The 21491-nt window shown below is 35.5% G+C and overlaps 1 protein-coding gene across 2 annotated transcripts in view; it reads left to right on the forward strand.

Moving 5' to 3' along the window:
- The first annotated feature begins 1220 nt into the window (after positions 1 to 1220).
- ALDH1A1 (aldehyde dehydrogenase 1 family member A1) overlaps positions 1221 to 21491 on the forward strand; it is a 39754-nt gene continuing 19483 nt past the window's right edge. The window contains exons 1-6 of one of the 2 annotated variants that reach the window (XM_068422699.1): positions 1221 to 1237; positions 3752 to 3764; positions 10617 to 10721; positions 14940 to 15080; positions 18463 to 18592; positions 19655 to 19716. In XM_068422699.1, the coding sequence (XP_068278800.1) occupies positions 15006 to 15080; positions 18463 to 18592; positions 19655 to 19716 (267 nt within the window). In that variant the 5' untranslated portion in view covers positions 1221 to 1237; positions 3752 to 3764; positions 10617 to 10721; positions 14940 to 15005. The other variant, XM_068422698.1, reaches the window with a different exon arrangement.

The following is a 21491-nucleotide window of genomic DNA, read 5'->3' on the forward strand; positions in this document are numbered from 1 at the left end:
CGTCAATGATAATTGTCGCATGCTCTTTAACTCAGAAAGTATGTTACGTATAACTAATGCATCATAATATTAATCTCATGATATGTCCTGTATCATCCATCAGTTAAAAGCACCAGGGCCTCCATTGCCAGATGGTTTAGATGATACCTGATACATGAATTAGCTAAGCTCAATGAGTTTTTGAAGCATCTGTATAGTCTCAGTGAAAGCAGTAAGGTCATTTCTCTTTATTTCTATGGCACAAATCCATTGTGTATGTATCAGAAGCTTAGGATATAAAAACAAGTGCTAATTCAGTCCCAGTTTGCTCTGTGATACCATTCATCAGAAAAGGTAGGACTTAATGAAGAAAGGAGTTTCTTGTGACTTATAAAATGATTTGCCAGTACAAATGCGTTTCTCACTAAATAATCAGAACTGGACATGTATGCACCAGTGGGTTCCAGCCTGGTTAGAAAAGTCCTGTCTATTAAATAATTTGTTTTGAAAGGCACAAACTCAGATTTTCCAAAGGGCACTGTAATAAAAATTTTGTTCTTAAAATAGTGGTGCTATCAGGAAAAAAACCACAAGCTTTTGCTTGGCTCTACCCACAGGGTATTTTTTCTGGACTGATCAATTTTGTCCTACTTTCACATTTCTTGAAAAACATGTATGATTTTGTATCACTATAGTCATCCCTTATCACTGTGATCTACAAAGCAGGTATTAATTACAGGAATTATAACGTGCTCTGAACATATTAAAATGTAATATAAGGTGGTTTGGTTTTTAGTGAACACTTTCCAGCTCTTGAAACTATTCTTGCCAACTCTCCAGTGAGAAGGGCTTAGTTTGTTTCCTGAGCTAACAAGTCTGTCTTTACCTTCAGAGCTGCCTTCAAGTACGTGAACAACTTCACTTAAAATCTGGGGATCTGCCTGCTGAGAGAAAGCGATTTTACAGGTAAGATGAGGAGGCCTTAAGCTGTGTTCCCCAGAAAGAAATTTGTAGTGTCTGGCTAAGCAGATTCTTTCAGCAGCGTTTGCTTCATCAAGGCTCAGCTCGGTGAAAAGGCTGTTGCTTTTGGTCTTAAAAATAAGTAGTGTCATTTTCTCTTTGCAATGAATTCTTTCATCCAATCATATTCCTGTATGCAAATATACCATAGCTGGTACAGATAAAAAAGCACAAATAAAACTAAGAGCTCAGTCAAGACAAAAATCACTGCACTTACCTTATATCTCTTTTCACCTGTGTTTCAGGAACGTCCTCAAACTCCTCAACTGAAAATATGAAGAAGCAAGGTTCAGACAGCAATCCTGCCCCTGTTTTGCCAGCGCTGCCAGAACCACTCAAAGATCTGAAAATTAAGTACACCAAGGTTAGTAGTGTTTGTGTTTCTTAATTTTTTTATGCATTCAGCTCAGACAGTAGGATGTGCTCATTTTAATCTTATATGAACCGTGGAAGCAACTGTAAATCAGTGTTTAAAAAGTTTATTCTAACCTGTTTCTGATATTATACATATTAGCAATTAATATTCAGTGATCCTTTTAACTTAAGTATTTCAGGAAATCTGTAAGTGTGATAGGATCATTTAATATTTCGTTTGGGCTGGGTATGGTTTTTCTCCTGAACCAAACTTTCTGCGATGATAAGTTTCTCAGGAAGTATAAATGGAGCAAAGAAGGAAAATTTTCTATTATTATATTATTTTCAGAACAGTGAGAACAAATTGAAATGCCAGCATATTGCATCTTATTACAATCAGATTTAAATAATTATACCAAATAAGCTTATGTGGAAAGGGATGTGTGAAAATGAAACTAAAATAAAATTCAGTCCACTCACATATTTTTCTTAGAGATAATGAATCTGTTTTTTAACTTTAACAAGTAACTATCAATAAAACAGATAAAAATCTGCTATCACTAAATACTCAATATTACCGTAAACTTTTTCTAATAGCAAATTCTTTCCATATGCAGTTAGAAATACACAGATAAAGAAAGTCTGAATCCAGACTTGGGTTCCCAGCTTGAAAAGATCCTTTGCCTGTTTTATATTGTAGTATGCAGAGATCTGCAAGAACTTTGAACAAACTGTTGGCAGATAGATAATATTGAAACTCTGCCCTCTGAAACATTCAGGTAGAACATTTGATCAGAAGCGACCTCTCCTCTTTGGAGACTCCTCGGTTGCTGTTCATTTTTTTTTCTCATTACCATTGGAATGGAAATAAATTTTATTTTCTAAAACCACTGCTTATTTCCTTTTCCAAAAGCAAGGTGTTCAGTGATTATCTAGATCAGTCATTTTTAACTCCATTCTGTCCTATTTTTTTCATGGAAAAAAACCTAATGAGATTTCAATGCATATCTGTCTTGAATAAATCACACAGGACCTTATCCTGAATAAATCACACAGGACCTTACTTTGTAAATATTTAACAGGTTATGAAAGCTATGTAGTTCTGCCATGTGATAGCTGTCTACTGCTAAAACAACAAAAAAATCTTAATTCAGAGAAGATACTTTAGTACTTAGGCCACAGTGGTATTCCAGAAACTACAGTGCTATTTTTTTCATTTTTTATTTTTCCAAAGGAAAACTACTAATATGAGCAAAATGCCAGCTCAGAAATCTGATGTAACTGAATATGCAAGGCAAAAATTCCTGTAAACATTTCTATCCTTCTAAAATATTTAGTTAGCAAAAATCTGTTCCATTAATACAAAAAGCAACCACAAGATAGCCAGCATGGTTGCAATGTCTATAGGGCGCAGTTAAGGAGAGTGTTACATAGCAAATGTATGTTTCTTTTGCCTTGGCAGTAGATACCATTTCCTTAAAAACTGCATATAGTGTGTAACTGTGCAGAAGTGCAATGCACTTGTTTGCAAAACTGTGTACCTACAAGTGATGAAATCCAACACGCCTTTGCGGAGGCTTGATTTTTGCAATGCTTTCCTCCTCTCTTCAAACACCACACAGGATTGTCTGAAAGCCACAACAGTGTACTGAGGGACAGGGACATGGGATAATAGAAATATCATCCTGTACCCAGCAGTCGTCCCACAATTTAATAAAGCCTTTCCACTCTTGTCTTCTTGCCCATCCTGTTCCTCTCCTGACCCATACAAGTTAGAATGTGGGGTGTGGGATGGTTTTGACTAGTTACGTTAGAGGGATCAAGATGAGGGAAGTATTAATTACCGCTAATGTATTAACCTTTCTGTCTGAAGCACCTGGGACATCAGAAGATCCCTCAGCTCTAGAAACTCAATTTTCTCTTTTTCTACCATGGCATAATACCAACAGCCATCTCACAAGGATATGAAGAAAGGTCTGCAGAAGATATTCCAAGGACATTCCTCTTTACTTAACACTCTATTTTATTTTCTATGAGAGGGATAATTTTGTGTGTATTTAGATATGTCTGTGGTTCTATAGGTTGGTACAGCTACATCTCAGAGTATAAAACTGAGCACTCTTCAGGGAATTTGAATTTCAAGAATTAAATTGAATGTATTTTAAACAGTTAAATTGATTTGGATGTTGAACTACAAAGTAATCTTGAATTGGTTTCATACCTGAATCTCAGTTAAAGATATTCCAACGAACTGAATGAGTGTTGGTAACTGGCTAAAAATGTACTGGTAAATATTTTACTTAGTCGACACTGAGGAATTAGACAATGATTGTTAGACAAATGATTTCTGTCATGATGCTTTTGCATACATTAAGCCCTGTGGTACTCCTTTAATCAGAAAACTCAGATTAGTTAATTATTAGGTTGTCAAATTATATGAGGAGGAGAACACAGCAGCACATTCTTTCACTAAGTTGCATGTGGAATATCAAAAAGTGTGGAAGGGTAAGTCAGTCTGAGTGAAGAAAAATTGTGGCTGGGTATCACATATGTTGGAAACACTACCTTCACAAACAAAGATGGGGTGTAAAACCACAAAAATTTAATTAGAATATCTGGGCATAGGTAATCAGCTATAAAGGTACTATAGAAACATACTCTTTCTAAGATCAATGGACTTTGTAAACACAAAGCCACTAACTGACAAATTCAAAAGTAAAAATAAATAATGAATAAAAAGAGTATATTCTCTGATTGTTAGTTCATTGCAGCGGTAAAATGTAATTCCTGCATCAATAATAACATACAATTCTGAGGGGAAAATAAAGTTACATGAAATATTAGCCAAATATCAACTTCTTGTAAGGAAAAATCTGGGGGGAAAAAAAAGAGATTTCACAACAGGTATTCTATATTGATTTGTTTGTTTAAAGCTTACAATTTCAGTCTTTAGTAATTCCTTAAATAATTTCATATATTTTAACTGTATTGCTTAAAGAATACAGTGAGACTCCATAACGTATTATGAGACTAGTAAATCAGAACTTATATCACCTGAAATTGAGCCACGAATTTCTTTCAGGTTTAGATGTAACTGTAAGATTTATTGCCATCATCAGGCTCAAGAATATCTGAACGACTCTCATAATCTATAAGAGTGGGTATGAATAGGAGCCAACAATTTTTCAGCACCGTGCACTTCTTCACCTGAGTGATGTTGAATTGCCTCCAGCATGCAGGAGCCCAGGCACAGCCCTGATGCCTCTTCACTGTTCCTGCCCTCTAAAAAACGCTGGTGATGTCATTCCCTGGTTTACTGTCTGCACGAGAAAGCTTTTGAGCAGTCAGCTGAGCAGCTGTTGAAATTTGGTGATCGCTTTTAGCTCTGTGAAACAGGCAGCTAGGCTCATTTGAAGAACATTGTCAAGAAAATCTTTATCATAGCAAGACTTGTAGGATATCTAGGGGCAGATTTATGGCAGGAAGAGGTTATGCTTTTTCTTGTACCATAAGTTTGTAAGAGTTTCTGGTATCTAAAGAGAAGATGGCTTAGACATTTTATTCCATATTTATAAAGCTACCCTTAACAGCTAAGGTTGGGATGGTCCACATTTTAGATAGTTCTACTATTTTTCTTGACTACATCTCTGTAGTGTAGATTATAGTTTATATCAATAATAGTGAATTACATAAAAATTCTTCCCTGACAAATAATAAGTTTATAGACAGATGATGAATATGGAATCATGTGTAGGATCTTTTCAACATCAGAAATTAACTATTTTCTTCTCTAAACTGAACTTTTAAGTCACTTCTGCAGGAAGACTGAGGCCTGAAACCCTGTACAGACTTTGCACAACATTGAACCCACAAAACAGAGGATCCTTGTTCCAAGGAAGATGCAGCAAGAAGTTATAATTCATAAGGTGACAGCACCTAATGCAGAGGCCCCAAAATCTATTTCAGCAGAATTATGGTGTAGTCTGTCTAAGACAAATGTGTCCAGAGTCTAATACTTTTTTTCCTCATGCAGCACAGACACAAATATGTCACTTCCATCTAGCAGATACTTTATAAAATGAACTTACGATCTTTTCAAAATACTCAAGGACTGAAGGGAAAAAAAAAAAACTGGGATAACAGAGAAAGGCAAAGAGCAGGTCTTGGCTCCCCATTCTCTGGTCAGGTCATTTGAGTGACGAAATCAATTTTCTAAACAATGACAGAAACGCTGTAGTCTTGCAGGTAACTTCAACCTCAAATGGTGAATGGTATCAGATTATCTGAACTGAAATCAATCGTTTCAGAGAATCAAGATTTTATTGCACTTTGACACTGGGAAATAAAGCCAGTCAGAAGGATTTTGACTGCTATAGCCTGTTACCTAGCCTCTCTTTTAAATACTAAGCTTTAGTAGTGTACACTCTCATCTACAAGAAATGTGTATTTCCAGGTCTAATGCAAAGAAGTCTGAAAGTCATTAATTCTTTGTGTTGTTGAAATAAAAACCATCTTCTCTCCTAAAAATACCAGTGAAATTAACAGTTACAAAATGCCTGCAACAACATTTCTAAATCCTTGCAAAGTCAGTTAGCAGCCCTAAACCTCACGGACCACAGTCAGTCATCACAGACAATCCCCTGCACAGCACGTGCCACAGAAGGGTAGGTCTTTTGCGTTTGTGTCTGACAAATCAGCACAAAAATTCTGAGCTGTCAGTGGATTTCTGCCTGACAGACAGAACACTGTAACCTATTGCAAGATGGTCCCAAATGGTTTTTTTCAGCAGGACAAGGGAGTTGCCAGAGGCTGCTGTTGGCTGGTACTTCAATGTTGTCTGGATTTAGAGATCCATATCCTGTTTGTTTGCAGCATATACTCCAGAGCATTAAATGAGCATGGTTGCATGCACATTTATGAGTGTAGCTACCTGCAATGTATGTAACACTGCTTACATGGAAAGTTTGGACTTTTTCGTTCTCTTTCCTGTCTTTCATACCTGGATATGCAAGACTGCTATCTAGCTTACAGAAGATATCTGGATAGTTTGATTTACACAGCTCTGATAAAATGTTGTGTATATATTTAATATAATGAAGTTATGTTTTAAATGGGAATGGTATTAGAAACATTAATAAGAAAGATATTCTAAACTAATATTATGGGTGATATTGGTTGGTGTAATAAATGTAGTATTTAAACAAATACTTTAAAAATTTCCAAAAATGGTATGTTTTGCTATTATTCCTTTCACAGACAGATATGAATTTGGCATACTGTAACATCATAGCAATGTTATGTTAATATTTACCTTTTACTTTGTCTCTTTTCTTGGCAATGTAGCTAGTTACTAAAGATGGCTTTTTTCATATTAACCATTTAACTGCTGTCTTTGTCCTTTCAGAACAGTCAGAATTTTGTGTGGATATTCCTATAATCAACTTCATCATATATCTGAAATTTCCAGGGACTTACTTACACATTTATTTCCCTGAGAGCTTTTTTCGAAACAAGAGTTTGTTGATCAGTCCTGATGGTCAGAGGCAGCGATGAAACTCTATATGTGGTGCTGATATATAAACAGATCTTGTGCCATGTATCAGATCTTTCCAATGACGTTTTCCTTTCTGTTTCAAGGCTAACGTACTGAGTCAGACATAAAGATTTAACTCACTTTGACAATTTCACCAGCAGTGGCTCAGAGGTGGCAGGCTCTAGGGTAGCACAGATCTTGTGCATCTATGGGTAAGGCCCAGGTTCTATTTTGCATTTATGAACAGAGATAAGTACTTCAGATTTCACCCAGAGGTCCTTAGCCTTCACTCTGCTTGTCCTCTAAATTTTCACAGCTGTATAATATCATATAATTTCTCAGTAATTACACCTAAAGTAGAGCATATTTTTTTAGTATATTGTTTTATTCTCTGTCATTTAACAATTGTTGAATCAATTCATTTTGTATTATTTTAATATGACAGAAGAGATCATTTGGAAATATATTTGATTTAATAATGATATAAACTACATCTTTTAAAAGACAACTTTTACCTTTTTTAAATAGTGTGTATGGTTCCATATTTTCCCTACACAATTGAAAAGTATAGATTTTTCAGGAACAATTGCAGTGGTTTATTTCCTTGTTTGTCTGTTTGTTTGTTTGCTTTATTGGAAAAACAGACTAATTTCTACAGGCTTTATCAACAGTCTCATTAATATTCAGTAACCAAAAACCTAAAGAGACGCAGGACTGCACACTCCTGAAGCCCTCTTTGGTCATAGTTTTAAGGGATATATAGCACAACTGAAATTAGGACAGCACAGCTTGAAAGAGAAGGAAAGTGTCATACCAAACAGACAACAAAATTAATAGTAAAAACAAAGCAGACATGGTGGGAACTTAGTGCTGTCTTTAGAGAAAGTATTCTTGTATCACACTGATGTCATTTAGACTTTATAAGGGTTTCAAACATTTAATTATTCCTGCAGATGTAACAGTACCTTTGCTGATTAGTTATTCCCATACAAAAGGGCTTAGGTTTGAATTTCTGGGGTTATTATACCACAAAAGGTTACGGATCATTAAAGTTCAATATGGGAAACAACAATGCCCACCTTGCTTTGTTTAGGTCTTGTTCTAAGTGCGCCAGCAATGTTGCAATCAAGAGTTGATGGTATTTGTTCCAGCCATGCAAAGCAAATTCAGTACACAATGTGCTTTCAGCCAGTATAAAAGTCTAATCTTTGAGTAAGGACACAGTTCCTAACATTTATTAAATGAACTTTGGCTATCAATTTCATTGCTGCTAGATAAGTTGTTATGATTAACTTTGGTGTAGGCCAGCTGCTGTGCAATTGTTCTTTTGTGCTTCTTAATAGCTAGCTATAAGTTTTGCACTTTAGGAAAAGTTTGAACTAGAATGATATTATTTAAAAACAGGATATTCTAGCAAGATTGAGGAAAGCACAATTTTAGTTTATTTTCTTGGTTTTAATGTTAGACTTTTTCCAGTCCTTGTCATGTAAAAGTCAGGAGAAAACAGCTAAATAAGCAATGCATGCTGGCCTGGTTTTCCTGGTAAGTGGATGTTTCACTCGAAGGCAACAGATTAGTAAAAGGGGTTAGACGATGTCTGGGAGGATGGAAAATCAAGAGTGGTGGTGCTGAGGGAAATCAGTGTACAGAGATAACAGAGACCCTCAGAGTCAGAATGAAGTATGAAAAACTATCAAAATGGACACAAATAATATTAATATGCTGTAATACGCCTTGCAGTTCAAACAATAATAGTCAGATACTTCAGTAACAGAATAACAGGAGTATGTTTGCATTTTATGACTAAAGACTGAAAGGAAGGCAAGGAAGTGTCACTAATGTCAGGCTGACAAAAAATTTGACAGTTGTGACAATTAAATTGGAGGTAATCAGGGCATTGAAAGAAATTACTGAATGAATAATGAATAATATCAAATGGTTCGGATCACATTTAAACAGAAGTTAGTCATGCTGGTTATAAAACAATGACAGCTAAAAATTACCCAAAGATCATCTCATCAAAGCCTGAAGTCATACAAGGCAAGTAACTTCACCCTTCAAAAGCAAGAATTGCAACATGTGCTGAAGACCAAAACCAGAGAGGCTTGAATTCCTGGTGTTTTGAAGATAAACTTTCAGTTAGGGAGGAGAAAGAAAAGAGCCCCTCCATATACATGGCCATCAGCTGTAATGCTTCCAAGCTGTGAGGGGATATACGCTGTCAGCACTCACGCTGTGTGTTTGTATGAGTATATTCACATGTTGAATGCAGGATTATGGTAATATGGCACAATCCCACTTCTAGCACCCACAGTATAACCCGTGAAAGTAACAGCATTGTGATGAGAAAATGTTCAGATTGAGATCCTGCAAACCGTTTCCAAAGGAGGAGTAGGAAAGAGCTTTGAAAACTATGATCAGAAGTGCCACTGTTTCCCATATATTTTCATCTAGGACCTATTGAGCTGTATACAGCTCCATGTGTAGTTGAGGACCACAGTCATGTTCTGCACATAAGCCACCCTTGAAATTCCTCTCATTGTCAGCTCTTGGACATTTTAATTTGACCAGTGTAAACATTTTGATATGTGCTGGTTCAATCTGGAAGGCTAATCCTCCTTTCCTTGTAAGACTAGGACAGGCAGAAAAACAGCAATTAAATAAATAGGTGTTTGTGCTTTCATCAATAAAGTAATTGAACTTTTTTCCAAGGCAACAATTATATATGAGAGGGCTTTTCTCCCAGCATGTGCTCCTAAGTGTGTTTTTAAGACAGTATCTCTGTGAAATGCACCAACTACCAACAGCAAGGACAGTCTAAGCTTTCTCTAAGCTTTCTAAGAGTGTATTTCTGGTGAATACATCAGTCATTTCCTCCTGATTCATGATTCCTGTCTTTATTTAATGGAGTAAATTCTGCTTTTTATGTAAAAGATTAAGAGCATTATGTTTCTGCTTTTAAATCTTGATTAGGATCACATTCAATGAAACACCAACCTGCAAAGCCAAAGGATTTTGGTGAATAATAAAAGAGCTCCTCCTTGGTCTCTAATTATTTTTCTCCTGTAACATGAAAATAGGGAAGTATACTTGCTTGCTTTTTACTCTGCTTCACTGTTTCTTTCTTTGTTTCATTCAATGGACTGTGGTGGGGTTTCTTTAGTCCTGACTTTAATTTCAGAAAAATGTACTATTGGTTATTTTTTGTTGGGATTTTTTTTTTTTTTGGCAGGAAAGAGTGAAGAGAAATCAAAGCAAAGCTAAACAAAATATTGTTCTTCCATATACTAAATATACTATCATACTAAACCCAAGGATTGGGCTTACTTCTGTCGGGGCATATAGCAGAAAGGTCCTCCATCATTACTAACCCTGTGAGCATAGGAAACCCAGGTAGTTTTAGGTAGGTCATTTAGAGCTGTATCTCCCTTGTACATCACAGATTTCAGTTTGAGAGAGGAAAAACCCCTTTGTAACAGTATATTTTTATGATACAAAACAAAGTGAAAATATCGTGTAGAGAAAGTTTGCCTCTCCAAAGGAAGTTAATTTTAAAATGCTGTTCCTGGGTAAGTGCATATGTGATTACTCATCTCTTCAGAATAATGTAGAAACAGCTACTCCATTTTTAATTTGGGTACCTATCGATAAGGCAGCTCTCAGCTATAAAAGACAGATTTATTCATTAAAACAGATAACTAATATTGTTGCACTATTTCTTCCTCTGCAGATATTTATAAACAATGAGTGGCATGATTCGGTCAGTGGTAAAAAATTTGAAGTCTTTAACCCTGCAAATGAAGAGAAAATCTGTGAGGTTGAAGAAGGTGACAAGGTAGGATTTTCTTTCTTGCTCTTAATCCTAGCTTTAAATTCAATTCTGTGTCACAAAAACAGGAAGGCAAGCGCCAGTCTGTGTTGATGTAAAACATCACCTCAGAGATGTACTTACTTCATCCTGTATAATGTCTTCTGCAAATATGATTCTTAGATTTTTTACTAAGGCTTAATATTACTTGTAAACAGACACTGAAAAACTGTTTTACTCTTAGGACCTTGCTCGTATGAGGAAAGTTCTGAAGAAATATTTTTTGTTGATTTTTTTTGTTAATAACATTGATTCATTTTGTTGTTTTTGATCGGTGACATCTAATAATTTAATTGGGGTTTTGTTTTTTTTTTCCTGGTTCTTCCTTACACAGTGATGTAATCTGTTCATTACATATTTATACAAGCCTTTTCATTACAGGTAACATAAAGTAGACAAATACTGATATTTCCCACACAGACACTGTGGAGATTATCATTATCTTTAGCATTTTTAGCTATGAGTATGTCTTCTCGGTACTGCCCCCTTCAAAAATTTGGTTTTGTGAAAAATGTATTGAAACATAGTCCTAAAAAGACTCTGAAGCTGAAGGTAACCTATCGAATAGACACTAATTCCACCAAAACTGGTTTCCTTACAGCATGTTGAATTGAAGAATTTAAACAGAGGACTAAAGGCATTGTTGACACCTGTAAACAAATATTTATTTTTTATATTTATGAGGTTTCTTAGTGCAAAATTACAGATAGATTCCATGTAATCAAAGATATAATGAAAACGTAAGCCCTCAAATAAGCAGCTCTGTATTTTTGTTATATTATGTATTTTTCTGCTGAAAAGGATTTGTCTAGTGCTACCATATAGTTTAAATGCATGTTATCGAGTGGGGGGGGGTAGTTTTTTAATAGAACAGACAATGTTGCTCAAAGAGTTTTGAAACCAATGACCAAAGAATTTTTTCGTATAAACTCTGGGAAAGTAAGTATGAAAAGAGAGTGTTCTATTTCCAGTTCACAGGTATACAAAAAGTGGTGACTGTAACTGAAAATAAAATTGGTTTTATAATTGCTGTTTTGGTTCTTGCAAATATTTATTTCATTTTCTACACTTTCCCCTTCAAAGTTAAATTTTACATCCAAAAGTGAGAAAAATTTCTCACATTTCTCACAAAATGACATCTGATGTTAATTTTAGTCAAGAAATATGCATATCTAGAATGATTTGTATAACAAGTGTGTTTTAAACTTAGCAGCAAAATGTCCATGAACAACCTTTTTATCCATGAGAACTACTATAAAACTTATCAGACGTTTATCTAAGTTCACCAAAAATTTACTGGCAATATAAGCACAATAACTTTCAGAATATTTTAATTTACCATACAAAGATTCACTCTGAAATAAAATGTTCTTTTGAGAAATGAATAGAAACCCAGTTCATTCAGCATCCTGTGCTCACTGAATCTTAGTTACTCTGTTCTGTAATTTCATCATGAATCTCCCAATAAATTTTGGCTGAAATGCTATTTGTCTAGCACATGAGCAATACTGACCACAGATTATTAAGAAGATCATAGTGAAGACACATTTTAAACATTTTTTAAACAAAGATGTCTGAGAAAGTTTGCATGAATCCGGCTTTTGATAATTTCATATATCTAATGATGAGTTCTTCAAACACCTTGCCCTGGCTTTTCTTTAGTCCCAGTTACCTGTATATAGTGCTCACTGAGATTATTTCAGACTCTTTTTGTCCTAAGCCAAAGAATTTCATAAGCATGCTGTCAACTTCCGAATCGTCTCACACTAGAACCATACATGTGTTTGATGTAAAATGGTACTTCTTCTACCTTTCTTCTACCTCTTTTCTATTCAGTGTTTAAAAACCAAATTACATTGCAAATCAAGTTGGCCTGATATTTGATCAGCCTCAAATTAAATTAGTCATGACCTGCAACCATTCACTTACCATTCAGAATTTTTGTAGCTTTCATTCCTTACAAGCAATCTAACAACTCATTAAATAAAGAGATAATACTGTTCAACACACAGGTTTGCTTTCTCTCCAATAATTTTGCAAACTAATGTGTAAAGACAACTGCTATTAACTAAATTGCCAACTAATTGTACTAATCTAGTAAATTACACAATCATTGTGAACCTAATATTCTAGACTCTAGTCTTTAGATAATGAGCCAAGAGATTTTAGGAATTTAATTTGTGTATACAATAGGGTTGACAAAGAGCTGTACACTGCCTTGCAGTGGTATTTAAAAAAAACAAGCAGAGATTACAAAGCACAGACACATATGTGGGTGGGAACTGTTTTCCTTTCAGTTTGATGGCTCTTTCAAGCTACATTCACTAATCCTAAAGGCCCCTAGTAATAATAAAGCAGCTCAACAAGTGGTCAGTGGGATGTCAAGTAAATGTACTTCTGTAAAAAGTCTAAACTAGCTCTGAAAGGAGCTATCAGTCTTTATACTCATGGTGTAGATTTAAGTACCCAAATTAAATTTCACACAGTTGTAGAACGTCTTTCTTTTTTTCTTACTTTTCATTCACAGCCCTATATTAGCTTTATATAATTTTTTATGGTTTTAATTATTTCTGCACTTATAGTAGAAAGAACACATGACACTGTACTTAGTTTTAATTTACCTCATTCACACAAGTACAACGTATGGTTTCCCTTTGTTCTTTTCCAGTAAAGGCCAAGGCATCCACTCCAAGTCGTATTGCAAAGGTGTAGGATATTTATGTTAAAAAGAGATGAGAAAAAAATAGAATTAATTAAATATTCACTGAATGCAGTTTGCTGGGTCACAGATAAGTGATGAGGTATTTGATGACATTCTGACAGATTCTGTAGAAAAGTATTTTTTTTTAAACTGGTAGATTTCAACTATTTGATGTAGGTGATTGGTCAGTATTACCCTTAGGAATGACTGTGCTATTGGTAGAGATCTTTTTCCCAAACTTCCTGGAAAGACCTTTGGGAAGTTCTGTGGGCCTGCTGCCCGGCAAGTCTGAGCTGGACTTTCCAAGCCACTTACCCACCTCACTCCTGGCTTTTAAAAATTCGTTGTTGGGTACCAACATCAGTTAAAGATTCAAGATCTGGTTCACATTTAGAGCAATTTACTTTGGTGTTGACTTACTCAACTTTGCTGGTTTAATTAACTTTGATAGTGATTTCCCTGGAGGATATTCTAGCAAGCAGCAGTACAAAAAAAAGTTTGAAAGAAATCCTTTAAACAATGCATGTAAATAGCTCAGGGAAATGTGCCATGTATAGAGTGCTTATTTTTTTTCTTGAAATTTGTTTTTAATTTCTAACAAAAAACTAGAATAAATCTCTTTTTTTTTCATTGTTTTCCTGGGAAAATAGTTACAAGAACTGTGAAATATAGAATTCCAAGTACTAAAAGCCTTTTCTCAAGAGATTTTTAATTAGATTTTTTATATCCTGGAACACCCTCACACAGAAAAGATTTTCATATAATTAATTGTAAATTTTCCTACTATAGCAAAAGCCAAATGATAAATTATTCTATAAAAACACTAAAGGACTGACAAATTAAATTGCTTAATGCAAAGACAATGCTTAAACTTCAGAATATTTAGGCTTAGCATTTTAAATCTGGTCAATTAGTGAATTGTTAAAATTATTTTAAATAGAAATATTCCTTAAAACTTTCAAAAATAAATGCATTGATTTGTCTTCCTCAATAATAAATTTATGTTCATTTTATGAAACATTCTAAGGAACAGATTTTACTAACCTGGTCTTCAACACACCACCAGATACTTTTAGATAATGTTGAGCTCTTAAACATTTAACTTACAGATTTGGGCAGCTCTTTGTACATAAAAGAGTTTAAATCGCATCAGCAGTGTAATTGGTGGGTGTGTCCCCAATTACAGACACTAGAAGGCAAAGGGTTTGAAAATGTAAATTTTAAAAATAGAGTTCCTTAAGATGTTTTTATTTTAGAAGCTTTGAGAACTCATCTGTTTCTCATACAATTTCACATTGCTAAAATGATAGCAGAAGTGTTTGAAAGAAAATAACCCATTTATATAAAATTACTGTACTAATTCTGATTAGATTGAGGTTGGTGTCTCCTATTTATCTTGCAAAACACCTTGCATGTTTAACAATCAACAAGATGGATGACAGAATCAATTATTGGTTATAAAAGTGTCTCTGTTTTCCCCACAGGCAGATGTAGACAAGGCTGTTAAAGCAGCTAGAAAAGCTTTTGAGCTTGGGTCACCCTGGCGTACAATGGATGCTTCAGAGCGAGGAAGGCTCTTGAATAAACTAGCTGACTTAGTTGAAAGAGATCGGTTGATTTTAGCTGTAAGTATGATATAAGCAAGCGTAAAATGCTAAATCCTTGGAAAGTCAGGCTGTCTCAATACTTGTTTTTCATCTGTATTGCAAATGGACCTTATTAAACTGGCTTGCACTGTGCCTGCTAACACCCCATACCCAGAAAGTACTTGACTATTCGATTAGCTTTAAGATGATACTTAAGCCGCCTACAACTGATGCAATTTCAATTGTTGATTCTTAAGGATACACTAACATAGACCACGTGCTTAATAGTTGTGTAAACCAAGGCCTGAACCAAAGCCTAAACTCAAAACCTGGCTCAATGCTTACAGATGATACAAGTCAGAACCAGGAGATATTTTGAATTTCATGGCTATATATTTTGTTATCACTGGTCCTTCATTAACTCCAGCTTGCAACTGGCAATGAGTGAAAAACCTTAACCAGAACCAAAAGCAGCAATGAATTACTTATTAGTAGAAAGAACATGGGGAGTGGGGAATAATGTCCTGTCTTTACTAACTACTGTGTATGGGCCATTTTACCACTCTTAACAGCAGACATGTAAGCTATAGCACCACCACCTACTAATAGTGCACTAAACCAAGAAAGAACGTTTAAAATAGAAATGAACTACAAATTTGGTAAAGCCTAGTACCCCCACTCTTTTTTTAAATCCCGCATATGATGCTACCATTAAGATGATCTCTTTGTTATTCCAAGCACCTTCTGGAATGAACATTCAGGCAGGATAATTGTTTGCACTATCCTGAGGATGAATCTTGGTTTTCTGCCAACAGTGTCAAAAATTTAAGAGAGCAGGAGGAGTATCCAGCATCCAGAATCATCACTCAGACTGATCTAGTCACAATTTGGGTATTTAGCCATTAGCTACAAACCACACCATTTATAAGCTCATAAAATTTAAACCTTCAAAATATGTAAAACCTGCAAAATATGTAAAACCTGCAAAGAATCTATTGCCCCTTCTATTGTCCTTGTGGCTGTAGTATAAGAAGACTCTTGCATGTGTTCCAAAAGGATTTTTAAAAGAAAAATGAAAATTCAAAGGAACTGAGGTTATTTACTTGAACTCCAAAGTCTGCAGCTGTCAAATTTACACTCTTCTTCAACCACGTTATTTCTCTAAATGGATCTTGTCACCTTGATAGGGATTGATAATAACCTAGTTTCTCAGGAGAAAACTTGGGTGGCTAGAACTTGCCACAATGCTAGATTTATTGGAGTTGACAGACAAAATTTTAAGAGAGTTACATTTTTAATAGGATAAGTATGCCCCCTTGTCAGTTAAATAGTGGATAAGCTGGCATTTGCTTCTTTGTTGTACAGCCTGAGGCATTACACATGCAAAGAGGATGGAGAAATAATCTTTTTTCCACAGGAAAGCTGAAGCTTTAAGTTAGTTTTTGTTCCCACTTACCGTTTTCATAATATGAAAGTATTGCTTTTCTCTGGGGCCCCTCCCAGGTTTTTATTTTGCTGACTTTGTTTTTATTTCCTACACCTTACTCATATTATTAGCAATTTTTCCCTTTTACATAAGGTGTGTTTGAATGAAGTGCTTTTCAGACTTCATCAAAATGAAGAGAGATTTTCTCCACTCACAGCTTATCATAATGGCAGAACTAGTACTATAGAATAGCAAATAGCCTTGTAAACACTGGAGGTCAAAAGAGACGCCCAAAGCTCATTGCAAATGCATTGTTCTGTGTTCATGCATCTGGCCAGGATCAAAATTATTCCATTTCAGTGTTTCATATAATGATAAGATGCCTCTCCTGAAGCTCCAGAGGCTCAACAGCCCCATAGGTAGGCCACTGGAAGAATAAGTCAAAGCAGGGTACTGAAAGAGCCACTGAGAATTTTGTTTCTTAGGTTTCAGTCTGTTGTGATGTTCAAAGCTATGGAGTTCATAAGTTTGAGTCCAGGGAAGAATTGTCTCCCATGTCCAGACAGAACACAGTGCCAGATAAATTGCCTGAAATGACAAGGGTATATCTCATTTAGTCAGTTCCTTGTTGCTGAAAGCCATCAAGCATTGCTGTTGTCTGTGTTTGTTCTGTTCTCTTCCCAAGTATGATACCTCCCATGTGTCCAGTTAACTAAAACTGCAGACTTCACAGGGGAATTGTTGGTGAAACATTGCACTTGCAGGATCAGTCTGTAGACTCAGAAAATGTTGAAGAACCTTGGACAGAGAAAATAACAAATTTAGAAAAGAAACTAATATTTCCAAGACCTGACTACATCTTGAAGCTATAGTTTGGCATTTTTCTACCAAGCATCCTAATAAAATTGTTCGCAAAGCTGAAGGTCCCCAGTGTCTCTGTGCTGGAAAACTCGAGAAAAAAATTCTAGCAGTGTCAAGAAGATGTTGACACTGCATATGATTTTTATCTAGCTGTCCCAACAGTTAGGGTTATTAAATTGACATTAATCCAAACCACACTCCCTAGATTTGGCTGGAAATCAACCCTATTTAGTGCTGGTGTCTCTGTGGGATCATTAAAGCACTGTGGGTGGAACACAATTGGTCATCTGAAAAGTTATAGATGTTGAATGAATATTTGCTCATTATTATCCTCAAGGTATTCTCATGGATCTGCCCGGCATGGAGATCCATGGTATGGAGATTCAGGTCTGTCTTCAAATAAGACCAGTTAGTTCACTCAGTTAGTAGTTAACTAATAAAAGAGAATCTCTTCTGTATAAAATGTATGAGTATGGTTTTTTTGTAGTGAATTTTTCTGTTAGTTGTTCTTGATGGCTCTGATCTTTCCTTTGCACATCAAATACTCAAGGTATATTTGGGATATTTTATTCCATGCTTTCAGTCTTCTTGGTCATATAAGTTGCTAACCACGCATTTGTTAAGCACCTAGAAACACGTTCCTTAATAATTAAAAAGCACAGGATCCTAAGTTAATATGACAGTTATTTGTAGGAAACTACTTCCTACCTTGGTGTCAGTGTGAATAGGCTAAGGGAGGCCACTCATTTTATTTGCATCAGTTATTTGCGTGAGACTCCTAGCTGATCTTTTCATCTACACTTGCAGAATATTTAATATAAATTATAACAGTGTAACTGATTCAGAATGGAGAAATATTATTGTTTTTTCAGTACATCTCACCATTACAAATGTACCATGATCATGTTATCTGCATAGCTCACTATGAATAAACCATCATGATAATTTCTTGTTTGTAAATTGCTACCTTGGGTTTTTCAAATGCTAAGTATCCTTCAGAGTGGAATTAATCGAAATGTTTGTACTAAAGCTGAAAACCTCTGAACTAAACAACCAGAAGCCAAATGACAAAGTACAAGCATGAGAACCAGTATCAATATTTGATATTAACTTTGTAATTGCTATTGTCTACAGACAATGGAAGCCATTGATGGTGGGAAACTCTTTTCCACTGCCTACTTAATGGATTTAGGTGCCTGTATCAAAACTTTACGCTACTGTGCAGGCTGGGCTGATAAAATCCATGGGCGTACTGTTCCAATGGGTGAGTAGTTCTGAGATAACAAAAGTACAGAACGGAAGCCAGTGTGATCTGTAAAAAATTGCCTTTTTCTAAAAGTAGTGCAACACACAAAAAAATCAAATGGAAAATATTTCAGATAGTTCTTAATATAGGTTATTTAAGATTTATAATAGTGCTTGTTTTAAACATTTAGTGCACTTATTCACATTTATTTCTTGTTCTATACATCACTAATAAGTAGTGTTTATTGATCGGAAGATTTTAGCCTGTATGTACATCTAAGAAGTCTGGTAGGTTCCTTCTGCATAGCAATATATAGTGTATACAATTGTACAGTATTGAAAAACAAGTATTTGCTTATTAAAGCTAAGATTAGCACAAACAGTAATATTTGTTTCAGTTATTGGATAATATATTAGGAAGAGTACTAAGAGATAGGAATGAGGGAACATTGCTTTATTGTGCTGAAATTTCGTTCCATTCCCTCTCCCATTAAGCAGCTCTATGAAAACATTGTTTCTAGATGCCTTCTCTAAGAAGGACAAAGAAAAGAATGGTAATAAAGAAGGAATTAAGGAAAACTAGAGTGATAAATACTTCCAACTTTCTTGCATCACGTAGATCTCTATACTAGGCTTCATGGGACACATGTTTATTTGAATCAAAGAGAATTTTATACTTAATGGATTTGATTTAAGCTAAGATCTAATACTAAAAAATTTCAGATACGTACCTAGGATTGCAAGTAGCTTTTAAAAGAGCACCTTCCAAAAAAGGTGATAAAAGAAAAAAGAAATGAGGAATGCTTATTGGAGTGCTGTGCATACCATATAGAGAAGCAGGGTTATCACTGCAAAAAGTCAGTCAGACTGACAGAATCAAACCTTGGAGCTATGAAGAAAGTAGATATTGAATCTAGATGTACTTTATGGTTGCTTTTTGCATAGTTAAGATTTTGAAAATGACATTTATAAGTAAAATTCTATCCAGCTAAGTTTGGTATCCAACTTTATCTTCTTTCTGATTTAACTGTTTCTCACAAATGCTTTGTCTGAATGTCTAATTTATTTCTTCTTCCCTTAGATGGAAACTTTTTTACATTTACAAGACATGAGCCTATTGGTGTGTGTGGCCAAATTATTCCTGTAAGTCGGAGACATTTATGTAAAACACAATTGTGCCTATTACTAATAGAAATGCTTTTGAAATTTTGTCTATGCAAGTGTATTTGTGAAACATTATCAGAAACTTTCAGGTCCTGAAAGATAGAGACTATCCTGAGTACTCATGAAATTCTGTAACATGGAGTTTTTGATCCAGCCTTTTCTCTCTCCTCCCCATATATGGAGGGAAAATACATCTCCAAAGATTGACTGATGGATTAGTTTGAAAGACGGGATTGTGCTTTGTTGGAATGGAAAGAATTCGAAATAAACAAGTAGGAAAGGGTAATATTTACAGCCTATAAGCAGTAAACTCTTTAGGACCTGGAGTATCTGTTCTGTTCCATACAGCATCCAGACAGCTGGATCTTTATTTGTGACTAAGAGTCAGTCAACATGTTGATGGTACAAGTAGCAACACAGGAATGTGTCCAATAAGCACAGTGATACTGAGCCATAAGTTCCCAAGCTCCTGTTCCAAGTGTCTAAGTTCCCAGTTTTGAACTCTCTTATTTTAAGTGAAGATTCAAATGTCTACCTGAGTCTGAACACCCAAAACACTGAGGAACTCAACTTTTAAACTTATTTGTGAGGTCTACACAGATTCACTGGATTGTTGCAAAAATGCTTATATGCACTAGGCACTCCTAATCCACCCACCTCTTTTCACACAGTAGGTGTGGGCAGCCTGACCTGACCTGCTCAACAGCTTATCAGATTCTGAAATAGGCAGCTTGTCTATCAGGTTTGCTCAGATGTATGGATCCCACACACGTTCCTGATGTCTTTCAGCTGATCTTGCAGATTTGCTCTCTCTTTAGACCACCACATTGATTTAGAGAACATCACTGGAATATGGATCCAGCCTCTAAGAGAGCTTGGGAATCTGCTGGTTTACATTCTCTTGTAGGTCAGGCACAAGATCCTTCAAGTAAAGAACTCAGAGTCAAGATATGCTAACGAACTAGATACACTAGATGTGGCTACTTTAAATAATATTGCATCCTGGAAGTATAAGCAGTTAGTACAAACATTGGCTTCCCTTATAAAATGTTCAAGAACTTCTGACTATATCTTTATTTTCTCTCCATTGCAATGTAAGCCGACCAAGGTGGAGGTTTTCACATAAATCAAAAACTTTGAGGACTATATGAAAGGTGCAACACACTTTTGCTAGCTCAGCATTTCTATTTCCCTTCCACACATATAGTTCCACTTTAATGATGAAGATCCAGAAAATCCTGTAATCCCTTACTTTGTGTTATTTGTGCTCCTGTTATTTTTGGGGATGGATGAGATTGAAATGAGATAAGGAGAGAGATAAAGAACAGTTGCATGTATAATCCTCCAAGCCTTTCTGACATAATAGGTAAATGTTAACTGCCTTTTTCCCCACTTTCATAAAGGTAAGGCACACTGCATCTTTTGTGCTGAGACTCATGAGCTCAATGCTTCCAAAACTATCAGAAATATTCTCAAAAGGGCAACCCATTTTCCCCAGCCACGTTGTCCCTCATACTGCTGAATAGGGGGTCCAAAGGAGTCAGCTGCTTTGCAGTCTGGCTGGACTCTCCACAATAGAGAACTGCAAGTGAAACCTCCAGGGAAGAGGGCAGGGGCAGCATTACACATTATTACTTTGTCTCCCTTAGAAGTAATTCAGTAATTAATCAATTCAGTAATTGATGACGCGTATGATCATTTAAGACAGCAAAAGTCCCAATTTCACAACTAATCCAGCAACTTTCTGTAAGGCT

Source organism: Nyctibius grandis, chromosome Z (genome assembly GCF_013368605.1).
Source record: "Nyctibius grandis isolate bNycGra1 chromosome Z, bNycGra1.pri, whole genome shotgun sequence".
NCBI lineage: Eukaryota > Metazoa > Chordata > Aves > Nyctibiiformes > Nyctibiidae > Nyctibius > Nyctibius grandis.